At 39.0% G+C, this 20,998-nt stretch overlaps 1 protein-coding gene across 6 annotated transcripts in view; it reads left to right on the top strand.

Moving 5' to 3' along the window:
* Positions 1-20,998, top strand: part of LOC107583017 (AP-2 complex subunit alpha-2-like) — a 30,513-nt gene that overhangs the window by 5,894 nt on the left and 3,621 nt on the right. For 2 of the 6 annotated variants that reach the window (XM_016269080.1, XM_016269081.1), the window contains exons 2-20: positions 3,535-3,746; positions 6,407-6,600; positions 7,867-7,996; positions 8,151-8,252; positions 12,905-13,164; positions 13,419-13,587; positions 13,730-13,867; positions 13,944-14,126; positions 14,250-14,347; positions 14,506-14,737; positions 14,827-15,015; positions 15,868-16,001; positions 16,359-16,421; positions 16,846-16,914; positions 18,387-18,469; positions 19,098-19,187; positions 19,307-19,430; positions 19,510-19,626; positions 19,722-19,791. In XM_016269080.1, coding sequence (XP_016124566.1) covers positions 3,535-3,746; positions 6,407-6,600; positions 7,867-7,996; positions 8,151-8,252; positions 12,905-13,164; positions 13,419-13,587; positions 13,730-13,867; positions 13,944-14,126; positions 14,250-14,347; positions 14,506-14,737; positions 14,827-15,015; positions 15,868-16,001; positions 16,359-16,421; positions 16,846-16,914; positions 18,387-18,469; positions 19,098-19,187; positions 19,307-19,430; positions 19,510-19,626; positions 19,722-19,791 — 2,657 coding nt within the window. The remainder of the gene's footprint in view (positions 1-3,534; positions 3,747-6,406; positions 6,601-7,866; positions 7,997-8,150; positions 8,253-12,904; positions 13,165-13,418; positions 13,588-13,729; positions 13,868-13,943; positions 14,127-14,249; positions 14,348-14,505; positions 14,738-14,826; positions 15,016-15,867; positions 16,002-16,358; positions 16,422-16,845; positions 16,915-18,386; positions 18,470-19,097; positions 19,188-19,306; positions 19,431-19,509; positions 19,627-19,721; positions 19,792-20,998) is intronic. The other 4 variants (XM_016269082.1, XM_016269083.1, XM_016269085.1 and 1 more) reach the window with 2 other exon arrangements.

Genomic DNA, 20,998 nt, shown 5'->3' with positions numbered 1-20,998 from the left:
AAGGCAGTTTTTGTCAGAGCCCTTGTTATTCTTAATTTTGACATTCATTTTCATTTTTACACCAGACATATATATCGCTTCAAAATATCGGTTATCGGTCTACTTGATCTGTAATAATCGGTATCTGCATTGGCCTTGAAAAACACATGTCGGTCGACCCCTAAGCGCAATAACTAAAATATACATTTTGCTGAAATATTTGTAGTTGGACAATAGATGTGGCATATGTAGAATTTTAAACATGCAAGTAAGTGCAGTGTTTCTCATACTATGATTTATTTGTGGTGCCCGCCACAATATCAAAACTGTCCGCCACAAATATATTTTCCAAAAGGCTTTGACTTCGTTGAATAAACATGATCACTGCATGTTTCAAAATCAAAAAACCTGTTGTGGGTGTTTTTATATCACTGTATTTCTGAAGGAAACCGACTGTTCAGAAAAATTTTCTATGTCATTTTCATTTCATCTTGCATGTAATGTCTGATAAAGAAGCGTTTGTGAGCGGAGCGCTGCATTGTGTACAGCCGTTACCAGGGAAACCTCGATCTCTACCACTCCAACAGCGCCTCCTGCTGCCAGAGAATGAATTTGCATATATATATATATGTACATAAATAGAGTGCAAGTCTGTGGGAAACACTGAAGTATTTGTATAACACTAACTGTAAAGTGACTCTAATGGGGTAATCAAAATAGCCTTTTTGCTAAATTATTCTGTGCTTTTTTTATTTAAATTTTTAGTTTAGTAAATTTAACTTCTGCTTTAAAAGCATTATTTTTTGTTCTTAGATTGCAATGTAACAGTGTTAGAATATAATGTGATTTTTAACCATTTTTTAGCACATAATATATGCCTACATGGTTACATTCACTTTATTTATTTGTTTAATCCTAATACAAAAATGCAGAGAGATATATATATATATATACCGTATACCGCAAATCAGCCAAAAAATAGAGACATGAATTTTTGCTCATATCTCCCAGCCCTAATGCGTGTATGGGCAAAGTTAGTTTGACTTGTGCATAGGAAATATATTTTTGTAAGAACCCCGGGATTGATTCAGGACCCTCATATTACGCTATATTGCACCAAAATAGCACTTATATGCAAAGTTGTTCAACATAACAAGCAGTACAAGGTTTTTTTACACTTAGCAAAGGATTTATTTTCCTTCTAGCATTATCTCATGTGTCAGCACAGCAGAATGTCATCAGATCCTTTCTTGAAAAGTGCATATACAAAGCAGTGTGAATATTCATCCGTTGTGCATGAGTAACATTGGAGCAAATAAGAAATCTAAATCAAATGTAATATTTGTATTGTGTGGTTTGGTTTTGCTAGACCTTTGTGAAAACTTTTTTTCTAAACACATTGGCACTTAATCTTTATCCTGTTCAACCCCATACCCCTGAAGAATGTGTTGCTATTTCCTGTGGTCTTTCCTGGTTTCCTGTCCTCTTTATTTATCATCACCTGCTCCTTTGGCCCTCCTTTTATTTCATTCTCAACGCACCAACTTTCATAATAGTGACAATCACACACCATAACTTTATGTGTAAATCTGTAAATTGGTAATGTATTTTTTTTATTTACATATAAGACTGCTTTTTTTTGTTTTGGGGGATGCACCTAATTTTCTGCAAGCGAAATGCCGAAAATAGCAAAAAAATCTCTTTCGCTGAATAATATGTACCGAACAATAACTAACGCGATTAAATATAGAGGCACGCACTAATGCAGCAAACATGTCGGCAGTGTAAAAGTATTTAAAACTAACAGAGAAAGATGCAGAAATCATTACAAGCACAAAGCACTGACAGCGAGAGACTGTTTAGTGCTGCATCACATGTCTCCGGTGAGAAGAAGAGGAGGCTGATGCTGGTGGTTAGGTTACTGTATGATGATTGAAATCGTGAAATGGCCTCAAACGATTAGTAAATAAACTGCAAAATGTTATATTTTCTAATGCACGCACGAATTGCATGTATTCTGACAGTGCTGCACGAGCTCGTGGTGCCAGGGTTCAAAGTCCAAAGCACGAGGAAAATCTGTGCTGAACTTGTTACTCGTCATTTGCTCAGTAACATTTTTGCGATTTTTTTTTTTTTTAAAGGCATATGACAATGTGATACATGCGACAAACATCTTCCCAAATTCGTAATGAATCATTTATAAATCTGCATGCTGTTGTCAACAAAAAGATGCACTGAGATCTTTCTGCGTTTTTCTGCCAAAATAAAAGCCGAGTAAAAGCAACAGCTATAGATGCTAGTATTGTAATTTTACTGTTGTTCTGAACAATAAAATAAAAAAGTAAGACAATAATAATGATAATAATAATGACCCTACAACAGCTCTATTAATACCGTATTGACCCGAATATAAGACGATGTTTTTTTTGGGGTGGAAATACATCTGAAAAAATGCGGTCGTCTTATATTCAGGCTCTAGACTTTGACATGTCAATAATACACCCACAGAAATAGGTGGCACCAAATACGCATGAAACGAGTGTGCCATGAAATACGTAATGTAATGCGTGTTGTAAAGATCGTGAGTAAAAACAAAAGAACAAGAAAAGCTTACAGCTGCATGAGTCGTGACTGTCACGTTAGCCTGATGGGACCAAACTCCCTTTGTGATTTTAAAACATAAGACAGTACCCAGATTTGAAGACTACAGTAAGATTTAACTTCTACTGTTAATACGATTTTGTTAGGCTACTATTAGATGGATAGCCTAAATGTCCTAATTCATGTTTTTTTTTATTTTAATGGTATATCAAAGTGTATTTTTTTTTTAATGTGATTGTTGGTACATCTGGAAAAAGGGGGGTCGTCTTATAATCAAGGTCGTCTTATATTCGGGCCAATACGGTACATTTATTATAACATTCACACATAGTGTTCAAATTGGGATCTGTAATATATTCTAATGTTTTAAAAGAAGTATCTTCTGCTCAGCAAGGTTACCTTTATTTGTACAGTAAAACATGCATGCCTAATTCAAGTCTCAAAAATGGCCAAAAATATTATTTTACTAACTTATTCATTTTAAGTTAAATTGTGATTTGTTGGTATAATGTCTGCTAGAATGTTATAAAATGTTCAGTGTTAAGTAAATATTTTTAAATTGTTGTTTTGTAATTGATTTTTTATTTGAAAAGCAGGACAAAACAGTAAAAAGCACATTTTGGCAATGTTTCATTTTGTTCGGCTTTGGCCAAGAATTTTCGTTTCGGTGCATCCCTATTTTTAAATATAGTTTTATACAAGAGTAATTGAATGTGAAAATAAAGGCAGGGAAATATGCATATTTTTTTCATGCCTAAAGGGCTCACAGTCTAGTTATACTGTCTAAGCTGTACTGTGGTAAATGCAAATTGCTATCTCCATTTGAGGCAAGATATCAACAGCAGCCGGGCATTTTGTCAGCTTGTGTTGTCTCCTGATATGTTCAGATCACCCAGTGATAACTAACTGCTCTGCAGTGTCAGCTGAAATCCTGTTTTTTATTTCTCTCCTCAGGTAAGAGTAAGGAGGCCGAGATCAAGCGCATAAATAAAGAGTTGGCCAACATCCGCTCAAAATTTAAAGGAGACAAGGCTTTGGATGGATACAGCAAGAAGAAGTATGTGTGCAAGCTGCTCTTCATCTTCCTTTTGGGCCATGATATTGATTTCGGCCACATGGAGGCTGTCAACCTGCTCAGCTCCAACAAGTACACTGAGAAACAGATTGTGAGTGGAACCGTCTCAAAATATCCTGCCGTGTGTCTGTGTATATTAAAATCTTAAATTAGTTTTTTTTTGTTGTAATTTTAACACTGTTGACTTTGTGTAAGCATGTATATGTGTGATAAGTTATTGCAATGCACAATTTACTGCTGCTCACTGCCAGATTAATTACAGTTTTGGCCAGTGAAGTGGCCAAAGGTGTAAGGAAGTTATGCAAAACATGACAACTGTATAGGAAATAGTATCATATCGGGATTGTAAGATACACAAAGTGCAGTAGTGTCTGAATTCATCCATTTATGTATCCTGGCATTCATATGGCATTCACAATGCATTGACTGGTTAATAAGCCAACATATGGAGTTTTGAACAATGCATATACACAAACATATTATAGTTTGTAAAGCCTTTTACACCCTTGTTATCTGACACTCCTCATGACCATGACAAGATATCACGAATGAACCTCAGCAGAGGCTAAATGTTTTCAGTTTTCTCATTCTTTTTTCAATGAGAAATACTCCCTTATGTCTGCATAGAGACATGGAAGTAATTATTGGGCAAATGGTATGCAGGATATTGACTAGACTGTTAACAAACAGCTCCAGTGTGCAGTGTTAACAGCCTCTGAGGTGTAACTGTCAATATAAACTGCCATTTCAAGTTTGGGGATTTAAAAAAATTTTTTTTTTGAATTTAGAAAGAATGCATTAAATTAATCAAAAGTGACAGAAAATATATTTATAATGTTATAAAATATTTCTGTTGTATGTAAATGCTGTTCTGTAGAACTGTCTATTTATCCAAAAATATTTCCACAAAAATATTAAGCTGTTTTCAACATTGATAATAATTAGAAATTTTTCTTGAGCAGTATATCAGCAAATTGGAATGATTTCTGAAGGGATCATGTGACACTGAAGACTGGAGTAATGGCTGCAGAAAATTCAGCTTTGTCATCACAGGAATTAATTGCATTTTTTAACAACTTTAGATTTCACAATATTACTGTATTTTTGATCAAATAAATGCAGCCTAGTTGAGAATAAAGAGACTTCTTTCAGATCTCACTTCTTAAGAGATGATTAATTTTTTTAAATCTTACTGACCCCAAACTTTTGAACATTAGTGTTGCAGAAGTATCTGAAGTTTATTACTCTGCAGTTTTACCCTTGTGAAAGTTGTCTTTTCTAGATGTGAACATCTAATGAGCGTGGCCATAGCGAGTGAGAGTCAGCAACAGATGTGTTTTTAGCTTGTCAAAGAGGCTTAGTGGCACTCCATGCCATGTAGACCTACCATGAGGTCTAATTATCTCCTGCTGATCAAACACCCACTCTAGCAGCCACACTCCCATCAGCCACACAGCTCTCCACAGGGTAACATTGACAGAAGCCGGGCAGAATCTGGCCAATCTGAGCATGTTTCGGTACAAAAAGGACAACAAACTGAGTGCCATTTTGAGTCCGCTTATCATTTTCCTTGAAAAGGAAAAGCATTAAAATAACATTTACAATGCAAACTAGACAACAACATGTGTTGTCACTAAACTCCACATGGCCTTGCTTTTGGATAATGCTGTACATGGCAAAATGAAGGAGATTTACATAGTGCTAATGAATTGTGGAACGGTTGTCGAGCACACCAGATCTTTTGCTTTCTGTTGCAATTTTATATACTGCCATAAACTGGAAATAAGTTGAGGTCATGCATCTTGTTAGCCCTTTGTTAAAGTCCTTTTCACTGCAAGACGTTGTATTATAATGCTGAAGAATGTGGTGATGTCACCACGTTTTGACCTACTCCTCCCATACGGGTCAAATACATTCAATACAATATTCAGTTTCCTGTGAGCCCAGCCCAAAAATTCAGCAAAGGTTCTTCACTCAAATAAACACCAATTTCCTTATATAGAACTCTAAACAGTTTCACTACAGCATCTTACAGTTTTCTGTGAATCTTAAAATATGGCTTATAAGCACATTAAAATGGATTCCAAACCTGATTTAGGTCACCGAGTGGCCTGCTGTGTGGTAAGATTTGGTCTCTCAAACTAAACAACGAGTCACAGCCTACAGCTAACCGTTTCAACGCATCCATTAGCTGGAAAATTCCACTGCTCTTCTAATACATGATATGCTATGTCTTGGATGCTGAATTTTGCTGCAGAAGGGTTTTTTTTCTGTTATTTCATTTAGTTTTTTAATATAACAACATACATACAGTGAACTTTAATAATGGAGTTGCAATACACTAAATGGAGCAAATGATTGAATTTTGCTATCTGATTATAGTAGAATTCGGATGATTCTGATCATCTTGCAAGACACATTCCTCCAAACCTCCCGACTTTAAAATCGCGTACAATGTCACGATGCAGTGAGAGTGGAAAAGAAGCAATTCAAGAGAGCTTTAACCCTGGCAGCAGCAAGGGAGACACATTAGCTCAGTCAGGGGGAACATCTCTCTCTCGTGGTTTAGTGCTTATCCACAGAGCTCGCAGGGCTGCCGCTCTGAGCCTGTTTGAAGATGACGGTTCTTCAGTGACGCTGTCTTCATTTCAGCTTTACCATAGACTCATTTGGCCTGAGTCAGAGTGTGTGCAAAACAGAGATCATAACCATCCGCTTTCTTTTCTTCCTTCCTCTTTTTCTGTGCTCCAGGGATATTTGTTCATCTCTGTGCTGGTGAACAGTAACAGTGAACTGATCAGGCTGATTAACAATGCCATCAAGAACGACCTGTCCAGCCGAAACCCCACCTTCATGTGTCTGGCTCTGCACTGCATCGCCAACGTCGGCAGCAGAGAGATGGCCGAGGCCTTCGCCGGAGAGATTCCTCGCATCCTTGTGGCTGGGTGAGCAACTTTGGGCTGGAAGGATTGAGTGAGAGGGCAAAAGTTATGGATTCAGGTTAAGGAATTTAGATTGAAGGACCTTGCATGAGGAGAAAAAGAGGATTAATAAAAAAGGAAGTGTCTATTTGTGGTGTGTCATGTAAGAAAAGTGAAATTATGCTTTCTTGTGTTCAGTATTTGAGATTATGATTTGGGTTTTTATTGCCAGTTATAACCTATGCTTTATATTATATATAAACTTGCTATACTCTAGCAAGTCACTATAGGCAAAACCCATTGTTTTTTTTAGGCACTGGTCAATTTTGAGAATTTGTGCTATTTTGCTTCCATAACTTGTTTTCCTTTAAACTAGTGGAAATAAAACATCCAAAATACACATTTAATTATTTAATTCATACACACACACACGTTTTATTCCTAAAAATATGTAGTGTCTTGCCTTAGGGTGCTTTCACACCTTGCCCGTTGTTTCAGAACCTGGCGCGTTTCCCCTGCTTAGCTCGGTTCATTTGGGCATATGTGAACACGGCAATCGCGCCCGGATCTGTGCCAAAACAATCGGTCCGAGATCGCCTGAACGAGGTGGTCTCGGCTCGATTGAAAACAAACTGGGGCGGTTCGGTTGTAGTGAGAAAGCAATCCGATCTAACGGACCAACGAACCAGGCTATATCACAATGTATAATGGGTAATTACGTAAGTTCTGTGAAAAGCATGAGCTTTGTTGTTTTGCTAATACTTCAAAATGAACCTGTGAATGTCTGTGGGTGAGCACGTCTTCGCCCATTCCAAATAAAAAAGCGCACTTTTTCATTTTATAATGCCGTCTTATTGCTCTTCTTCCTAGTAGGTGCATTTTAAAAATGTTTTCCCGATGAATCCTGAACTTCTGCTCAAAATTATAAATTAATATAAGGAAAGCTACAAAAAAAACAAAACAACAACAATAAGCCCGCGAAGCTGTTATCGTTCCACCCTGACGAGTGACAGCCGTGACAGCTAAGTGGAATCCTGGAAAATAAACCATTGAACTTTGACCAATGAGACAACAGTTTACTCGTGCGTGACTTGTATTAACAAATTTGGTCAGTTTAGATACTTTGCTGTGTAAAAGCGAACCGCACCAAGAATAAAAAGCAATATTGTAATAATTTTAATCCCTGTTTCGGAACAAAGCAATTGATCTACAGGTGTGAAAGCACCCTTAATTGTTTGAGCAGACGCATGTTGCTATAGATGGCTGATGGAGTTCCTATTGTAATGACAGGGACACGATGGACAGTGTAAAGCAGTCAGCTGCTCTCTGTCTGCTCCGTCTGTATAAGACCTCCCCAGACCTGGTGCTCATGGGAGAATGGACCTCTAGAGTGGTGCACCTGCTCAATGACCAGCACATGGTGAGTCTGGCACATAGAAACCACAACCTCATGATGTTCATACACATATCTGTTGATGTATGTAAGATATACACATTTATAGATCAGCATGTTTTTTGTGGTTGTTGCATTTTAAAAGGGTTCTTACTGATTTCTGAATCTGTTATTTTCTCAGGGTGTGGTCACTGCTGCGATCTCCCTGATCACCTGTCTCAGCCAGAAGAACCCGGATGAGTTCAAGACCTGTGTGTCGCTTGCTGTGTCACGACTCAGCAGGGTCAGTGTGTGTGTGTGTGTGTGTGTGTGTGTGTGTGTGCGTGCACGTATGTATTTATATGAGCCTATAGACCAGAGATTCATGAATGGGTTGCAGTCCCTTGGGGGTTTGTGAGGTTGGTGGGAATGCAAATGCTTTTTATGAATGAATTAATGCATGCATGCTTTTATTCAGCAAGGGCATAATAAATAGGTTAAATCAATTTAGAAAAAAAATGCTGTTCTTTTAAACTTTGTTCATCAAAGAATCCTGAAGAAAAAAATCAATTTCCACAAAAATATTTAGCAGCACAGCTGTAAGATTGATAATAATAGGAAATGTTTCTTGAGCAGTATATATATTTTAGTTTTTAACTGTAATAATATTTCACAATATTACTGTTTTACTATATTTTTGATCAAATGAATTTGATCCTTAATGTATATTTAACTTAAATATAAAATGTTCATTGTGTAAAAAGAATAACAATAGAAATATTTCTTAGATTAACATTTAAAATTGGTTGGGTTAACATTTCTTTAAAATGCATTACTTATTATTTTAAAGTGCTAATTTTTTTTGTACTCACAGCAAAAGTCTGTTGTTGGTTAATTCTGCCAGCTTTTCATAGTTGTGTAGCAGGTTTTTAATCTTTATTTGCAATGTTTTGCCTCTTAAAAAATTCACTTGACAGCAATTTTATGAAATGTTCTATTCTTTGCAGCCCCAGATTTATGTGTTCTTCTTAGTGCTGGGCAACGATTAAAATTGTTAATCGCTATTTATCGCATGATTTTCATGCGATTAATCGTGATTAAATTGCACTGTTGTGCACAAAATTCAATAATGCATTCAAAAGTAGTGTATTGGGCACTTTTTTCATTTAAAAGTACTGCTATATGAACAAAAGTGCAATAACATTTGGTTTGCAAACACTTTAAACAAATAAGGTGCTTTTTTTACAGCAGGATTCCTTTTACATAGTAGCAGTTAAAATATTTCTTGTAAATCTCAACTTATAAACATTAATGTAATAAAATTAAATATAAAACCAAAGCTATTTGCCACTGACAGGGCATTAACGTTTTTATAGAAAATATTTTATAGTTTGTTATAGAATAACAAGTTAGCCTATGCTCAGAGTCCAGAGCCTTGATCATAACATTATAACAGGCACCTTCCGAGTAGAAACCAGAGTTGCCAAGTCTGCGTTTTAATACGTGACTTTGGGCTTCTTTTTTTGAAAAGTTGCGTGAAAATATCATGGGTCGCGGGTTGCGATTTTTGGGCTTATTTTAAAAAATTTGTTTGCTTGTTAGGGAAATCTGACAAGCAACTTTGTTTCTTTATTTATGTTCGCCATATTTTCCAATGCATTGAATGACACTTTGTCTGCTCGTAGTTAATAGCCAACCAGTACAATGATATAAGTGCTGCAGTGTAATTTGTCAAATGTTCCGCCCCCTCCTCCCCCTCATTGGAGAAAAATCACATTCAAAATGAAGGCGCGTGACGCTGTAATCCAAGCGAAGATAGAAGTAGACAGAGGAGTGGGATGACTTTCTTTTAGCCTAATTAGTAATTTTTACAATGTTTTTGTAATGTATTATTTATCACGGGCTGTAATAAAAAAACAAGTAATCCTATACTAATACTAAGTGTTAGGGATGCTCCGATCGATTTTTGCAGCCGATACGGAGTACCGCTTTCTTAGGGTGATCGTCCGATACCGATTCTGATGCTTCAAGCTTTATATATACGGTTTCATCGGGTGCACCCGCCTGGCCCGCCCCGGAGTTAACTTCAGGTCTGTGTTTGTTTATCAGTCTGGCTATGGCGCCGGCTACAAACGCAGTTAAAGTTAAGGTGATGAGTAGACTGAAGTTGGGCTCAGGTGGTTGTGCTGTGGGATGTGTTTCCCGTACATTTATTTATTTGTGGGCTTCGTTGAATAAACATGAGCATGTACTGCACGTTTAAAAATCAAAACGAGGTGCAGTGTTTTTATATCACTGTATTTCTGAAGGAAGACTATCTTTAGAAAATGTTCAATGTCATTTTCATTTCATCTTGCATGTTATATGCCTGATAAAGCAGCGATTGTGAGTTCAGCGCTGCTTTGTGTACAGCCGTTACCAGGGAAACCTCTGTTTCTCCCGCTTTAAAGCACCTCCTGCTGGCAGAGAATTCATTTGCATTTTCAGTAAGTCTGTATGATTTACGCAGCAAACTTATTTAGCTTTTTCCTATATCCATGGGTCGGGTAATAAAAAATGATTTCTGATTATTTGCGGGTGGGTCGCGGGTGGATAAAATAAATCATAAATGATGCAAATATTAACTAAATTTTTTTTAAATAATTTTTTTTCATGATGCAGACGATTTCGTGTGTGTGTGTTCGTTCGCCTGATCGGGAAGTCTCTGTTTCTCCCGCTTTAAAGCACCTCCTGCTGGCAGAGAATTCATTTGCATTTTCAGTAAGTCTGTATGATTTACGCAGCAAACTTATTTAGCTTTTTCCTATATCCATGGGTCGGGTAATAAAAAATGATTTCTGATTATTTGCGGGTGGGTCGCGGGTGGATAAAATAAATCATAAATGATGCAAATATTAACTAAATTTTTTTTTAATAATTTTTTTTCATGATGCAGACGATTTCGTGTGTGTGTGTTCGTTCGCCTGATCGGGAAGTTGCAGTGACAGAAACGGTGACATTCCAGATAAAGTTTGAAAGGAGTAAAGCCTGTGTTAATGCTATTGAGTAGGCTAATATGGCCAAAGAAGATATTACGGCTCCGATGAGGTTTTGTTCCGTCCTCCACACTGGGACAACTCACAAAAGACTATTTTTAGCCAAGCAACGCAGAGAGCCGCTTCAGAAAGTTTCGCGGCTGGCCGGTATTAACACAAGCACTGACTAGAGAGGCGCTCCGATTTCCGTGGAGCCGTAACACACCGCAGACATGTGCAGTGAGGAGCAGATCAGCTCTAACGTCACTGAATCTGCTGTTAAAAATTAACCATCCATTCATCATATCATCATGAAAAACATACAGGACAAATAGCGATTTTTTCATTGTTTCTCAAACGTCATAGCATCTCCACACTGGCGATGGCATGACTGCGGCGCCAAATCATTTATGTCCCCACGCATCATGTACGTCGTCATCAAATTGCAATCGGTTCGTGAGATCGGCCAAGTGTAGTGAGTACCGATCAAGTCATAAAATGTGATTATCGGCCAATACCGATCTTCGGCCGATCGATTGGAGCATCCCTACTAAGAGTAAATATGGTTCGAATAGCCTATATTTTAGTAGGCTATAAATATGTGGCTATGTTACAGCTCCCCTTTGAAGCTCTTGTGTTTTTCTCCTTTTCCATCTGTCCAATCCTGTTTTGCTCACAGGTGATTGGAGATGAGTTTTGTTCCCACTTTTGTTGCAGTTTGCTGATTTTTGTTTTTGAAGCTGCGGCTGCTTATTTGTCTTGCGAGAGTTGGCAACCGTGGTAGAGACCTGCACTATCGCAGGACCTAACGCAGCAGAGTGCAGCGTGGGACAACACTTGATGGGCAAGTGCGAGTGCGGGCGGGAGAATAAGGTTGTATCACACTAGGCAATCTTAACTGTGCCCGAGCATGTCTGACCCCCAAAGCCCGGTTTGTTTGACTAGTGTGAAACGAACCGCGGCCTGGCTCCGTGCCGCGGTTCGTTTAGCCGGCACTAGCTCTGTTGGAAGAGGTGGGCCAGAGCACGGTTCAGTTGTGCTCGGGCGCAGTACGTATGTAGTCTGATACGTGCAGCATGATTGCGTGAACATTTCTGAGCGGCAAAAGTGATAGATCTGTAAAGTGATATATTGTGAGAGGGCAGTGTGTTACCGCGTATCAAAATAATGAACCACAAAGTTAACAAAACGATGCACTCCACTGTGCTGAGTGAGAGCGCTTCTCTGCCATCTTCACGTGCTATCGGAAAATTCCTATTTCCCGCTTATGAAGTTGTGAGCGCTCCTGCAGTCTTAGGCCCTCCCCAAATGCTCTCATTGGTTGAGACGCGTGACGACACCCATCCCAAGCCAGTACTGATCAACATCCCACCCCTCCTGTGACCCATGGCTTGTCTGTATGTGTATTCAGAGCCCGTGAGCAATGGACTTTAATAACAATAAAAAAACTGTTAACGCACGATAAAATAAGTGTCGGTGTAAAGCAATATATTGTGAGAGGGTCGTGTACCGCGTCCCAAACGACTCAAAATAATGAACCACAAAGTTAACAAAACGATGCACTCCACTGTGCTGAGTGAGAGCGCTTCTCTGCCATCTTCACGTGCTATCGGAAAATTCCTATTTCCCGCTTATGAAGTTGTGAGCGCTCCTGCAGTCTTAGGCCCTCCCCAAATGCTCTCATTGGTTGAGACGCGTGACGACACCCATCCCAAGCCAGTACTGATCAACATCCCACCCCTCCTGTGACCCTAGGCTTGTCTGTATGTGTATTCAGAGCCCGTGAGCAATGGACTTTAATAACAATAAAAAAACTGTTAACGCACGATAAAATAAGTGTCGGCATTAATCAATTAATGCGTTAATGCGATAATAACGCATTAACTTGCCCAGCCCTAGTTCTTATCTTTGATTCGTTCTTGTTTTTTTTCTCCATTCTCAGATTGTGTCTTCAGCCTCCACTGACCTGCAGGACTACACCTACTACTTCGTTCCTGCTCCATGGTTGTCCTGCAAGTTGCTGCGACTTCTGCAGTGCTACCCACCGCCTGAGGACGGTGCCGTGAAGGGACGGCTGGTGGAGTGTCTGGAAACTATCCTCAACAAAGCCCAAGAGCCACCCAAATCCAAGAAGGTTCAGCACTCCAATGCCAAGAATGCCATCCTATTTGAAGCCATTTCTCTCATCATTCATTATGACAGGTGCAAGTTGCCTCCATTTCTCCCCCCTCCCCCCCTTTAGAAACTTCACAAATAATTAAAAATGCACAGGTCATTTTAGGAACAATTTTCGTACATATGGATTCATATATTTTTATTAAAAATTTGTTCTTTTTGTGTATTTCTTAAATAATCGCTTTGTTTAAAATGATCTGATAGGGTGTTTCAAATATTTTGTCTGTATTAAGCATTTATCTGTTGTGTTCAAACTTTCTTCATGGCCTGTTTCACAACAGCGAGCCGAATCTTCTTGTGCGGGCATGTAACCAGCTGGGACAGTTCTTACAGCATAGAGAGACCAACCTGCGCTACCTGGCCCTGGAAAGCATGTGCACCCTTGCCAGCTCCGAGTTTTCCCATGAGGCAGTTAAAACGCACATAGAGACAGTCATTAATGCCCTGAAGGTAAGTGGATAGATTCTGCATTCTTACAAAACAAGATCTCTCTTTTTTGCAGCAATAAAAAGGCTTTTTAATGGCAGATTCATCCTTTTATTATTCATGGACACTGTTTATAACCATTTAATTCTGTTTATTCTGCTGGCAGACTGAGAGGGATGTCAGTGTGCGTCAGAGAGCTGCAGACCTCCTCTACGCCATGTGTGACCGCAGCAATGCCAAGCAGATTGTCGCCGAGATGCTGAGTTACCTGGAAACAGCCGACTACTCCATCAGAGAGGAAATGGTGCGTCTCTCTTAATTTCTTCCATGTCTTTTCAGTCACAGGTCGTTGTTTTAATGTGTGACTGCTGTGTCTGTAGGTACTGAAGGTGGCCATCCTGGCAGAGAAATATGCAGTAGACTACTCCTGGTATGTGGATACCATTCTGAACCTAATCCGCATTGCTGGGGATTACGTCAGTGAGGAAGTGTGGTACCGCGTCATCCAGATCGTCATCAATCGTGACGATGTGCAGGGATATGCAGCCAAGACAGTCTTTGAGGTAAATGACACCAGATGTTCAAATTGTCACTTCTTATACACATTCAGAAAATTGATTTCCGCCATCATTACGATACTTCATGCAACTCTGTTCTTTTTTTCTTTTTTTTTTCAATTTCCACAGGCTTTGCAGGCTCCAGCTTGTCATGAGAACATGGTAAAGGTTGGAGGCTACATCCTGGGAGAGTTTGGTAACCTTATAGCAGGTGATCCTCGCTCCAGGTGAGTTTTTTTATATTAGCGTTTTATGACATCACACTTTGGATGTGTGCTGTACTAATGCTGTCCTCTTTTCTTTTTTCTTTTTTTTTTTTACTTTTTCTGTCATCTTTCCTATAATCTGAAATTCATCAAATTGTCAAATTCTTCTATCTCACTAGTCCTTTGGTTCAGTTTAACCTGCTCCACTCTAAGTTTCACCTGTGTTCAGTGCCCACACGTGCCCTGCTGCTTTCTGCCTATATTAAGTTCATTAATCTGTTCCCGGAGACAAAGAGCACCATTCAGGAAGTGCTGCGCTCTGACAGCCAGATCAGGAACAGTGATGTCGAGCTGCAGCAGAGAGCTGTGGAGTATCTCAAACTGTCCTCCATCGCCAGCACTGATGTCCTGGTGAGATCACGCTCTTTTGCACGCACTTTGTTGATTTGTGTCTCACCATTTATTTGCATAATCATCTGTGTCACTGTGTGTAACTGTAGGCCACAGTGCTCGAGGAGATGCCTCCATTCCCAGAAAGAGAGTCGTCCATCCTGGCCAAGCTGAAAAAGAAGAAGGGACCAGGAGCCGTGTCAGTGAACGAGCTAGAGGAGGGAAAGAGAGAGGCAGGAGAACTCAATGGAGGGGGAGAGAGAGGAGGGGACAGCTCTGCCATTGCTGCATCTAATGCTGTGAGAAACATAAAGAAATATGGATAAAACTGCTTTGAAATTTTTATATTGGCACTGCTGTCAAAAAGTTGGGGGTCAGCAAGATTTATTGTTTTCGGCAAGGACTGATTAAATGTAACAAAATTGGCAATGTATAGTTTTACAAAAGTTTTATCGTTCAAATAAATGTTGTTCATGTTAACTTTCTATTTATTGAAAATTCAGCATATTAGAATGATTCTGAAGGATCGTGTGACACCGTTTTTGGCTTTTCCATCACAGAGATGAGATTTGTGTTAAAATATATCCAAATAGAAAAGTTTTGTTTTTACATTGTAACATTTCACAATAGAGGTCCTTGCACACGGAGTCCGAAATTTTCGCATGCGTCTTTCCTTTTTTTTTTGCGAAAATGCAGAAAATCAAACCTGATCCGAGTTTTTTTATGATGGACGAAAGTTTCGGAGGCAGTGTGTAAATGTGATTGATGCAACGTGAGGTCGTATTTATTTTTTAACGTACGCAAATTTTGGACTCTGTGCGCAATGACCTTAATAGTTGTAATAGTAGTGTGTTCACAATAATAGTATTTATGATCAAATGAATGCATCTTGGCGAGCATAAGAGATAAAAAAATCTTATTGACCCCAGACTTTTGAATGGTAATAGTGAGACTGAGACTAGTACGTGGCAGACTTCAGCCACTGGGGCCATGCACACATACAGGGAAGTGAGTCAGCAAATATAGATCTAAGAAAACACCCACCCACTGAGCACATCCTGATTCAAATGTTTTCTAATTAGACATTTCAGCTCTTTAGCATGTCTTTATTAAACCAAAATCCAATGTAATGAATGCTCTCTTTCTTTTAGTCCACTCCGTCCCCATCTGCCGATCTGCTGGGGCTCCGTGCGGGTCACCCTGTTACTGCTGCCGCTCCCAGCGCAGGCAGCTTATTGGTTGATGTTTTCTCAGAGACTGGCGTCAATGATGATGGCTTCCTGAGGTAAATAAGGATCCAGTTCATTCATTAGCATCCTATTTTTAATTTATTGCTTTAACTGAAGTGAAGTGCACTAATATTTTAACATGTTCAGAGCTTGTATATACGTCCGTCTGGCTTTCTGCTCTTCTGTCGTTTGACTTTCTACCGCTCGTTCTTCTTGTCTTCCTATTTGTATGTTGTGTAATCTCGTGTCCTTTATCTTGCTGCGTATGTGACTGTCTTTCTCTTTTCTTGCCTCTTTTTTCTCTTTCCCTCCCTTTTCTATCTCCCTCATTTTGGTGTGTGCGCGCATATGTTTGTGTGTATGCGTGAACGTATGTGCTTCTCACGTCCTTGCTTTTCATTGGACGATGGCAGAGATCTGGAACCCCCCACTGAAAGCTCTGACTCCCTATTGGCTGAGGGTCCTGGTGACTCTGAGTAAGGGGCCAGTGGTAGACTACAGTGTCAATATGTTACAGCAAAACTTATTGACAGTCAATAGTCATATATAAACACTTAACTTTTTGGTTATTTATAGATGTTGTTGTGTTCTTTTCTGTTTGTGCCTGTGAAGTATTTTCTATTTGTGTGCTGTGTGGTGGTATTATTAATTGCTAACATTTTATTGGCCACGGATGTAATGCCGGTACTAACCTCTGCCTTTGTCTCTTTCTCTCCTCTTTCTTGCTACCTTCCTTTGGCTTCACTCTGCACTTCTTCTCTTTTTACTGGCTCACCACTTTCTAATATCTTTAATCTGTTTTAACCATCTGTGCCTTTTCACACTTAACACTTCTCACCCCTCTCTTCATCTTCTGGGGCCGCTCTCCTCTCTCTTCATCCTTCGCTTTCGGTCTCTCAGCTCTGCTCCCCCCTCTGTGGTCTCTGAAGATCCCACTCCTCTGCCTGAGTCAGATGAACTGCTCAACAAGTAAGAGCTCACTCGCCCACTTCACTCCCTCTTTTCAGTCAAACAACCATCACCCACAGCTTTTCTCATATTATTTCTTCTTCTCTTGTACTGGAAGACAGAATGCAAAATGTAGTTAAAAATAACCACAAACAAATGTTTTTTTGTTTTTAAAATATTACTGTTAATCTTAAGCATGTAGTGTGGGAACTGCTAATCAATAGTTTTTTTGTGTCAAGTATACACTAAAAGTCAGGGTGGATCAGTAAGATTTTTTTTATTGCTAAGAAATTACTTTTTTATTACTACTAAAATTTATTTACTTTTATTATAGTATTCAAAAGTGACTGAAAGATATTTGTAGTGTTAGAAAATATTTCTATTTCAAATGCTGTTCTTTTATGTACCTTCTATTCATCAAAGAATGTTTTCAACAGTGATCATCAGAAATGTTTCTTGAGCATCAAATCAGCATGTTTGAATGATTTCTCAAGGATCATGTGACACTGAAGACTAGAGTAATGATGCTGAAAATGCTGTCAAAGGTTTAAACTACTTTTTAAAACATTAAAATGCAGCAGTTATTTTAAATTGTAATATTTCACTGTATTTTGATCAAATAAATGCAGCATCGGTGAGCTTATGAGACTTCTTTCTGGAACATTGAAAAAAATTATATGCAGAGAAAATTATTTATTTCATGTTGGGGAATGCTGTTTTATATTCTGTTATTCTGACAGCTCAGATTTATATTATGACTATTAATTATGGTGACCAAATAATACATTTAAATACAAAAATGATCAAATCAAAGTCAGCAGTAAGTCAACACTCACTCAAGATCTCTGAGTCTATGAAACCAATAGCCTGTGTCTGCTTGCACATTGTGGATACTACTGTTTGATGTCCCGTATAAGCTTCATGGCTATATTTGGGCTAATCACACTAGTTCACAGCTCCAATACTTATTTTTTATATGTTAAGAGACAAGACCATGCCTATTCATGGTAAACAGCGGTCGGGAGCATTGAGGTCTTTTTTTACTTAGGCTTCAGGTTACAGTCTCTTGTCTCCGTTGTCACCCTCTCAGCACCCACCCTCCTCTGTGTCTTATGCTGCATTCACGTGCTCCTCGGATGGTTGCCTTAAGGCGAAGTCATTGTTCCAGTGTTGATTTGCGTGGCTTTACGTGCCTGTTTGAGTTAATAATTGCTACATTTTTAACTTAACCGAGTCCCTTAGCATGGACAGAAACTAATTGTATCCTTTACTAACACTGTTGGTAATTACCTGTTTTACTAATGGTCACAAGCTCCCATTATAGATCAAATAAAAAATTGGAAGTGAGTTTTCCAGGTGAATTTGCCCAGTGGGCGGCTCATGTTATTGATTTTTCTGAGAACACATGAGCGCACCATTACAAAACCAGTGCCATTTCTGGCTGTCCCTGCATGTTTGTCTGCCTCACACACACTCTTATCTCTTGCCCTCAGGTTTGTTTGCAAGAACAACGGAGTTCTGTTTGAGAATCAGCTGCTTCAGATCGGCATTAAATCTGAATATCGCCAGAACCTGGGTGAGTCACAACATCTGCAAAATTGTAATTGCATCATCTAGAAGTCCATGTCAGCAGACTTCTGGACTATGTCTTCAAGTTTATTATATTTTAACCTGCGTTTATGAGAGACTGTAGTTTCAGCGTACGCATTTCAGCAGTTCTTGCTCATTTTTATCCTGTTGTTTTAGCATTATAAAAACCTGAAAGGGATGTTACAGTGTTAATATTTGACTTGATATTCAAAATGCTTGTGGGTTAAAGACGAGCTGTCTTATTTTAGTGCCTACATAAAATTTAATTTACAAAAGTTACTTTATATAAATAGATAACATTAAATGCAAAAAAGTGTCTACTTTAATGTTTGAAATAACTTAAATTAAAATGTTAAAATTATTTCATGTCTTCTAATAATGTATGCCTGACAAGATTCTTTTGGTGTATGAACTCTTGTTACACTGAATGACATTTTAGTGGGTGTGTCTTCTGTTGATCATGGTAAAAATGTATGATAGTCATTCATTTTTGCTCAGAAAAATAATTAAAATTAAACAGGACGGATTCTAATGAACCGTTTAAAGCTGTATTAAACTTTTGATGCTTAAACACCTTTTGATCTTTGGTTTGTGTCTGTTGTCTCTCCTCACAGGGCGGATCTATCTGTTCTATGGCAATAAGACGTCAGTGCAGTTTGTAACGTTCACGACCACAGTCACCTGCCCAGGAGAGCTACAGTCTCATATCCTTCACATCCACACATGAAACTCATGTTCATTCTTGCTTATACACATTGTGATTTTTGTCATGTACATCATCAGAGTACGCTGGTTTGTTGTTTAACTCCTTAACTGAACCCACAGCTCAATGTTCAGTCTAAACCAGTGGAGCCTCTTATAGAAGGAGGTGCTCAGGTGCAGCAGGTCATCAACATTGAGTGTCTGACTGACTTCAGTGATGCACCACTCCTCAACATCAAGTTCAGGTAACAGATGCATGCATTTAAACAGTTTATGACCAAGAGTCAGCATACACAGATTTACTTAGCCGTTGTGTTGTTTCAGGTATGGTGGAGCTCTCCAGAATCTCACCCTCAAGCTGCCTGTTACCATAAACAAGTTCTTCCAGCCCACAGAGATGGCATCACACGACTTCTTTCAGCGCTGGAAACAGCTCAGCCAGTGAGTGTTTGTGTGTACACAGAAGACAAATTACTGTATACATGCATCAAAAACTGTTCTCTGAATGAGAAACATGCTAAATTCCCTTCTCACAGGCCTCAGCAAGAAGCACAGAAGATCTTCAAGGCCAGCCATGCCATGGACACCGAAGTGCTCAAAGCAAAGGTGGGTTTACACAACCTCATACCGACTTTGCAATGCCATACTAGCCTGCTGAGTACTGTACACTATACTATATATTGTACACTGGCTTCTGTTTATTTAATAGCAGGTAAAACGGTAAGCATTTTCAAACAGTAGTATGCAAAATTGTCACAAGACATTATCACATTTATTGTTTAATTCAGTGTCCAGTTATCAGTTGTCTCAATAGAAAGGTGAGTCAAGAATAGAAAAAGGCTATATTAATTTAGGTTCGTTCTTCACAGGAAAATAGATGATCAAGTCGAGTGCATTGCATTGTGGGATACATATCCCAGTATATTTTGCACTATATCAGAATCAGAAAGAGCTTTATTGCTAAGTATGTTTGCACATACAAGGAATTTGTTATAGTGTCACAAGCTTCCAGTACACAGAGACAACAACAACACACAGATAATAAAAATAAGATGTGAATAAAATGCATAAATATAAACCACAAAAAAATAATAAATTGTATGTACAGGTGTGCTATAGATAGAATAGGAATATAATAAAATAAAGTTGTAGGGATGTACTAGGATTTGGGGTGATAAATAAGTATAAGGTTATGGCACATACTTCAATTGAACAATGGGAGAACATTAACTGTTCATGAGGTAGATTGCCTGGGGAAAGAAAAGCTCTTTAACCTCCTGTCTGTAAGCAGATTCATCTCCGTCCTTGATGAGACCGATGACTGTAGTGTCATCTGCAAACTTCAGGAGCTTGACAGAGGGGTCTTTAGAGGTGCAGTCATTGGTGTAGAGCAGTGGGGAGAGGACGCAACCCTGAGGGGCGCCAGTGCTGGTGGTGCGGCTGTTATATGTGAATTTACCAATTCTCACTAGCTGTTGCCTATCTGTCAGAAAGCTGGTGATCCATTGACGGATAGTCGCGCTAGGGACAGAGAGCTGGGTTAGGTTGGTCTGGAGGAGTTTTGGGATGATGGTGTTGAAAGCGGAGCTAAAGTCCACAAACAGGATCCTCACATAAGTCTCTGTTTTGTCCAGATGTTGCAGGATGAAGTGCAGTCCAATGTTGACTGCATCATCCACGGACCTGTTTGCTCGGTAAGCAAACTGCAGGAGGTCAAGTAAGGGTCCAGTAATGTCCTTCAGATAAGCCAACACCAACCTCTCAAATGTCTTCATGACCACAGACGTTAGGGCCACAGGTCTGTAGTCATTAA

This window comes from Sinocyclocheilus grahami, unplaced genomic scaffold, assembly GCF_001515645.1.
Source record: "Sinocyclocheilus grahami isolate Dianchi unplaced genomic scaffold, SAMN03320097.WGS_v1.1 scaffold49.1, whole genome shotgun sequence".
NCBI lineage: Eukaryota > Metazoa > Chordata > Actinopteri > Cypriniformes > Cyprinidae > Sinocyclocheilus > Sinocyclocheilus grahami.
Note: the sequence above shows the minus strand (reverse complement) of the source record. Positions and strands in the feature narration are given on the sequence as shown.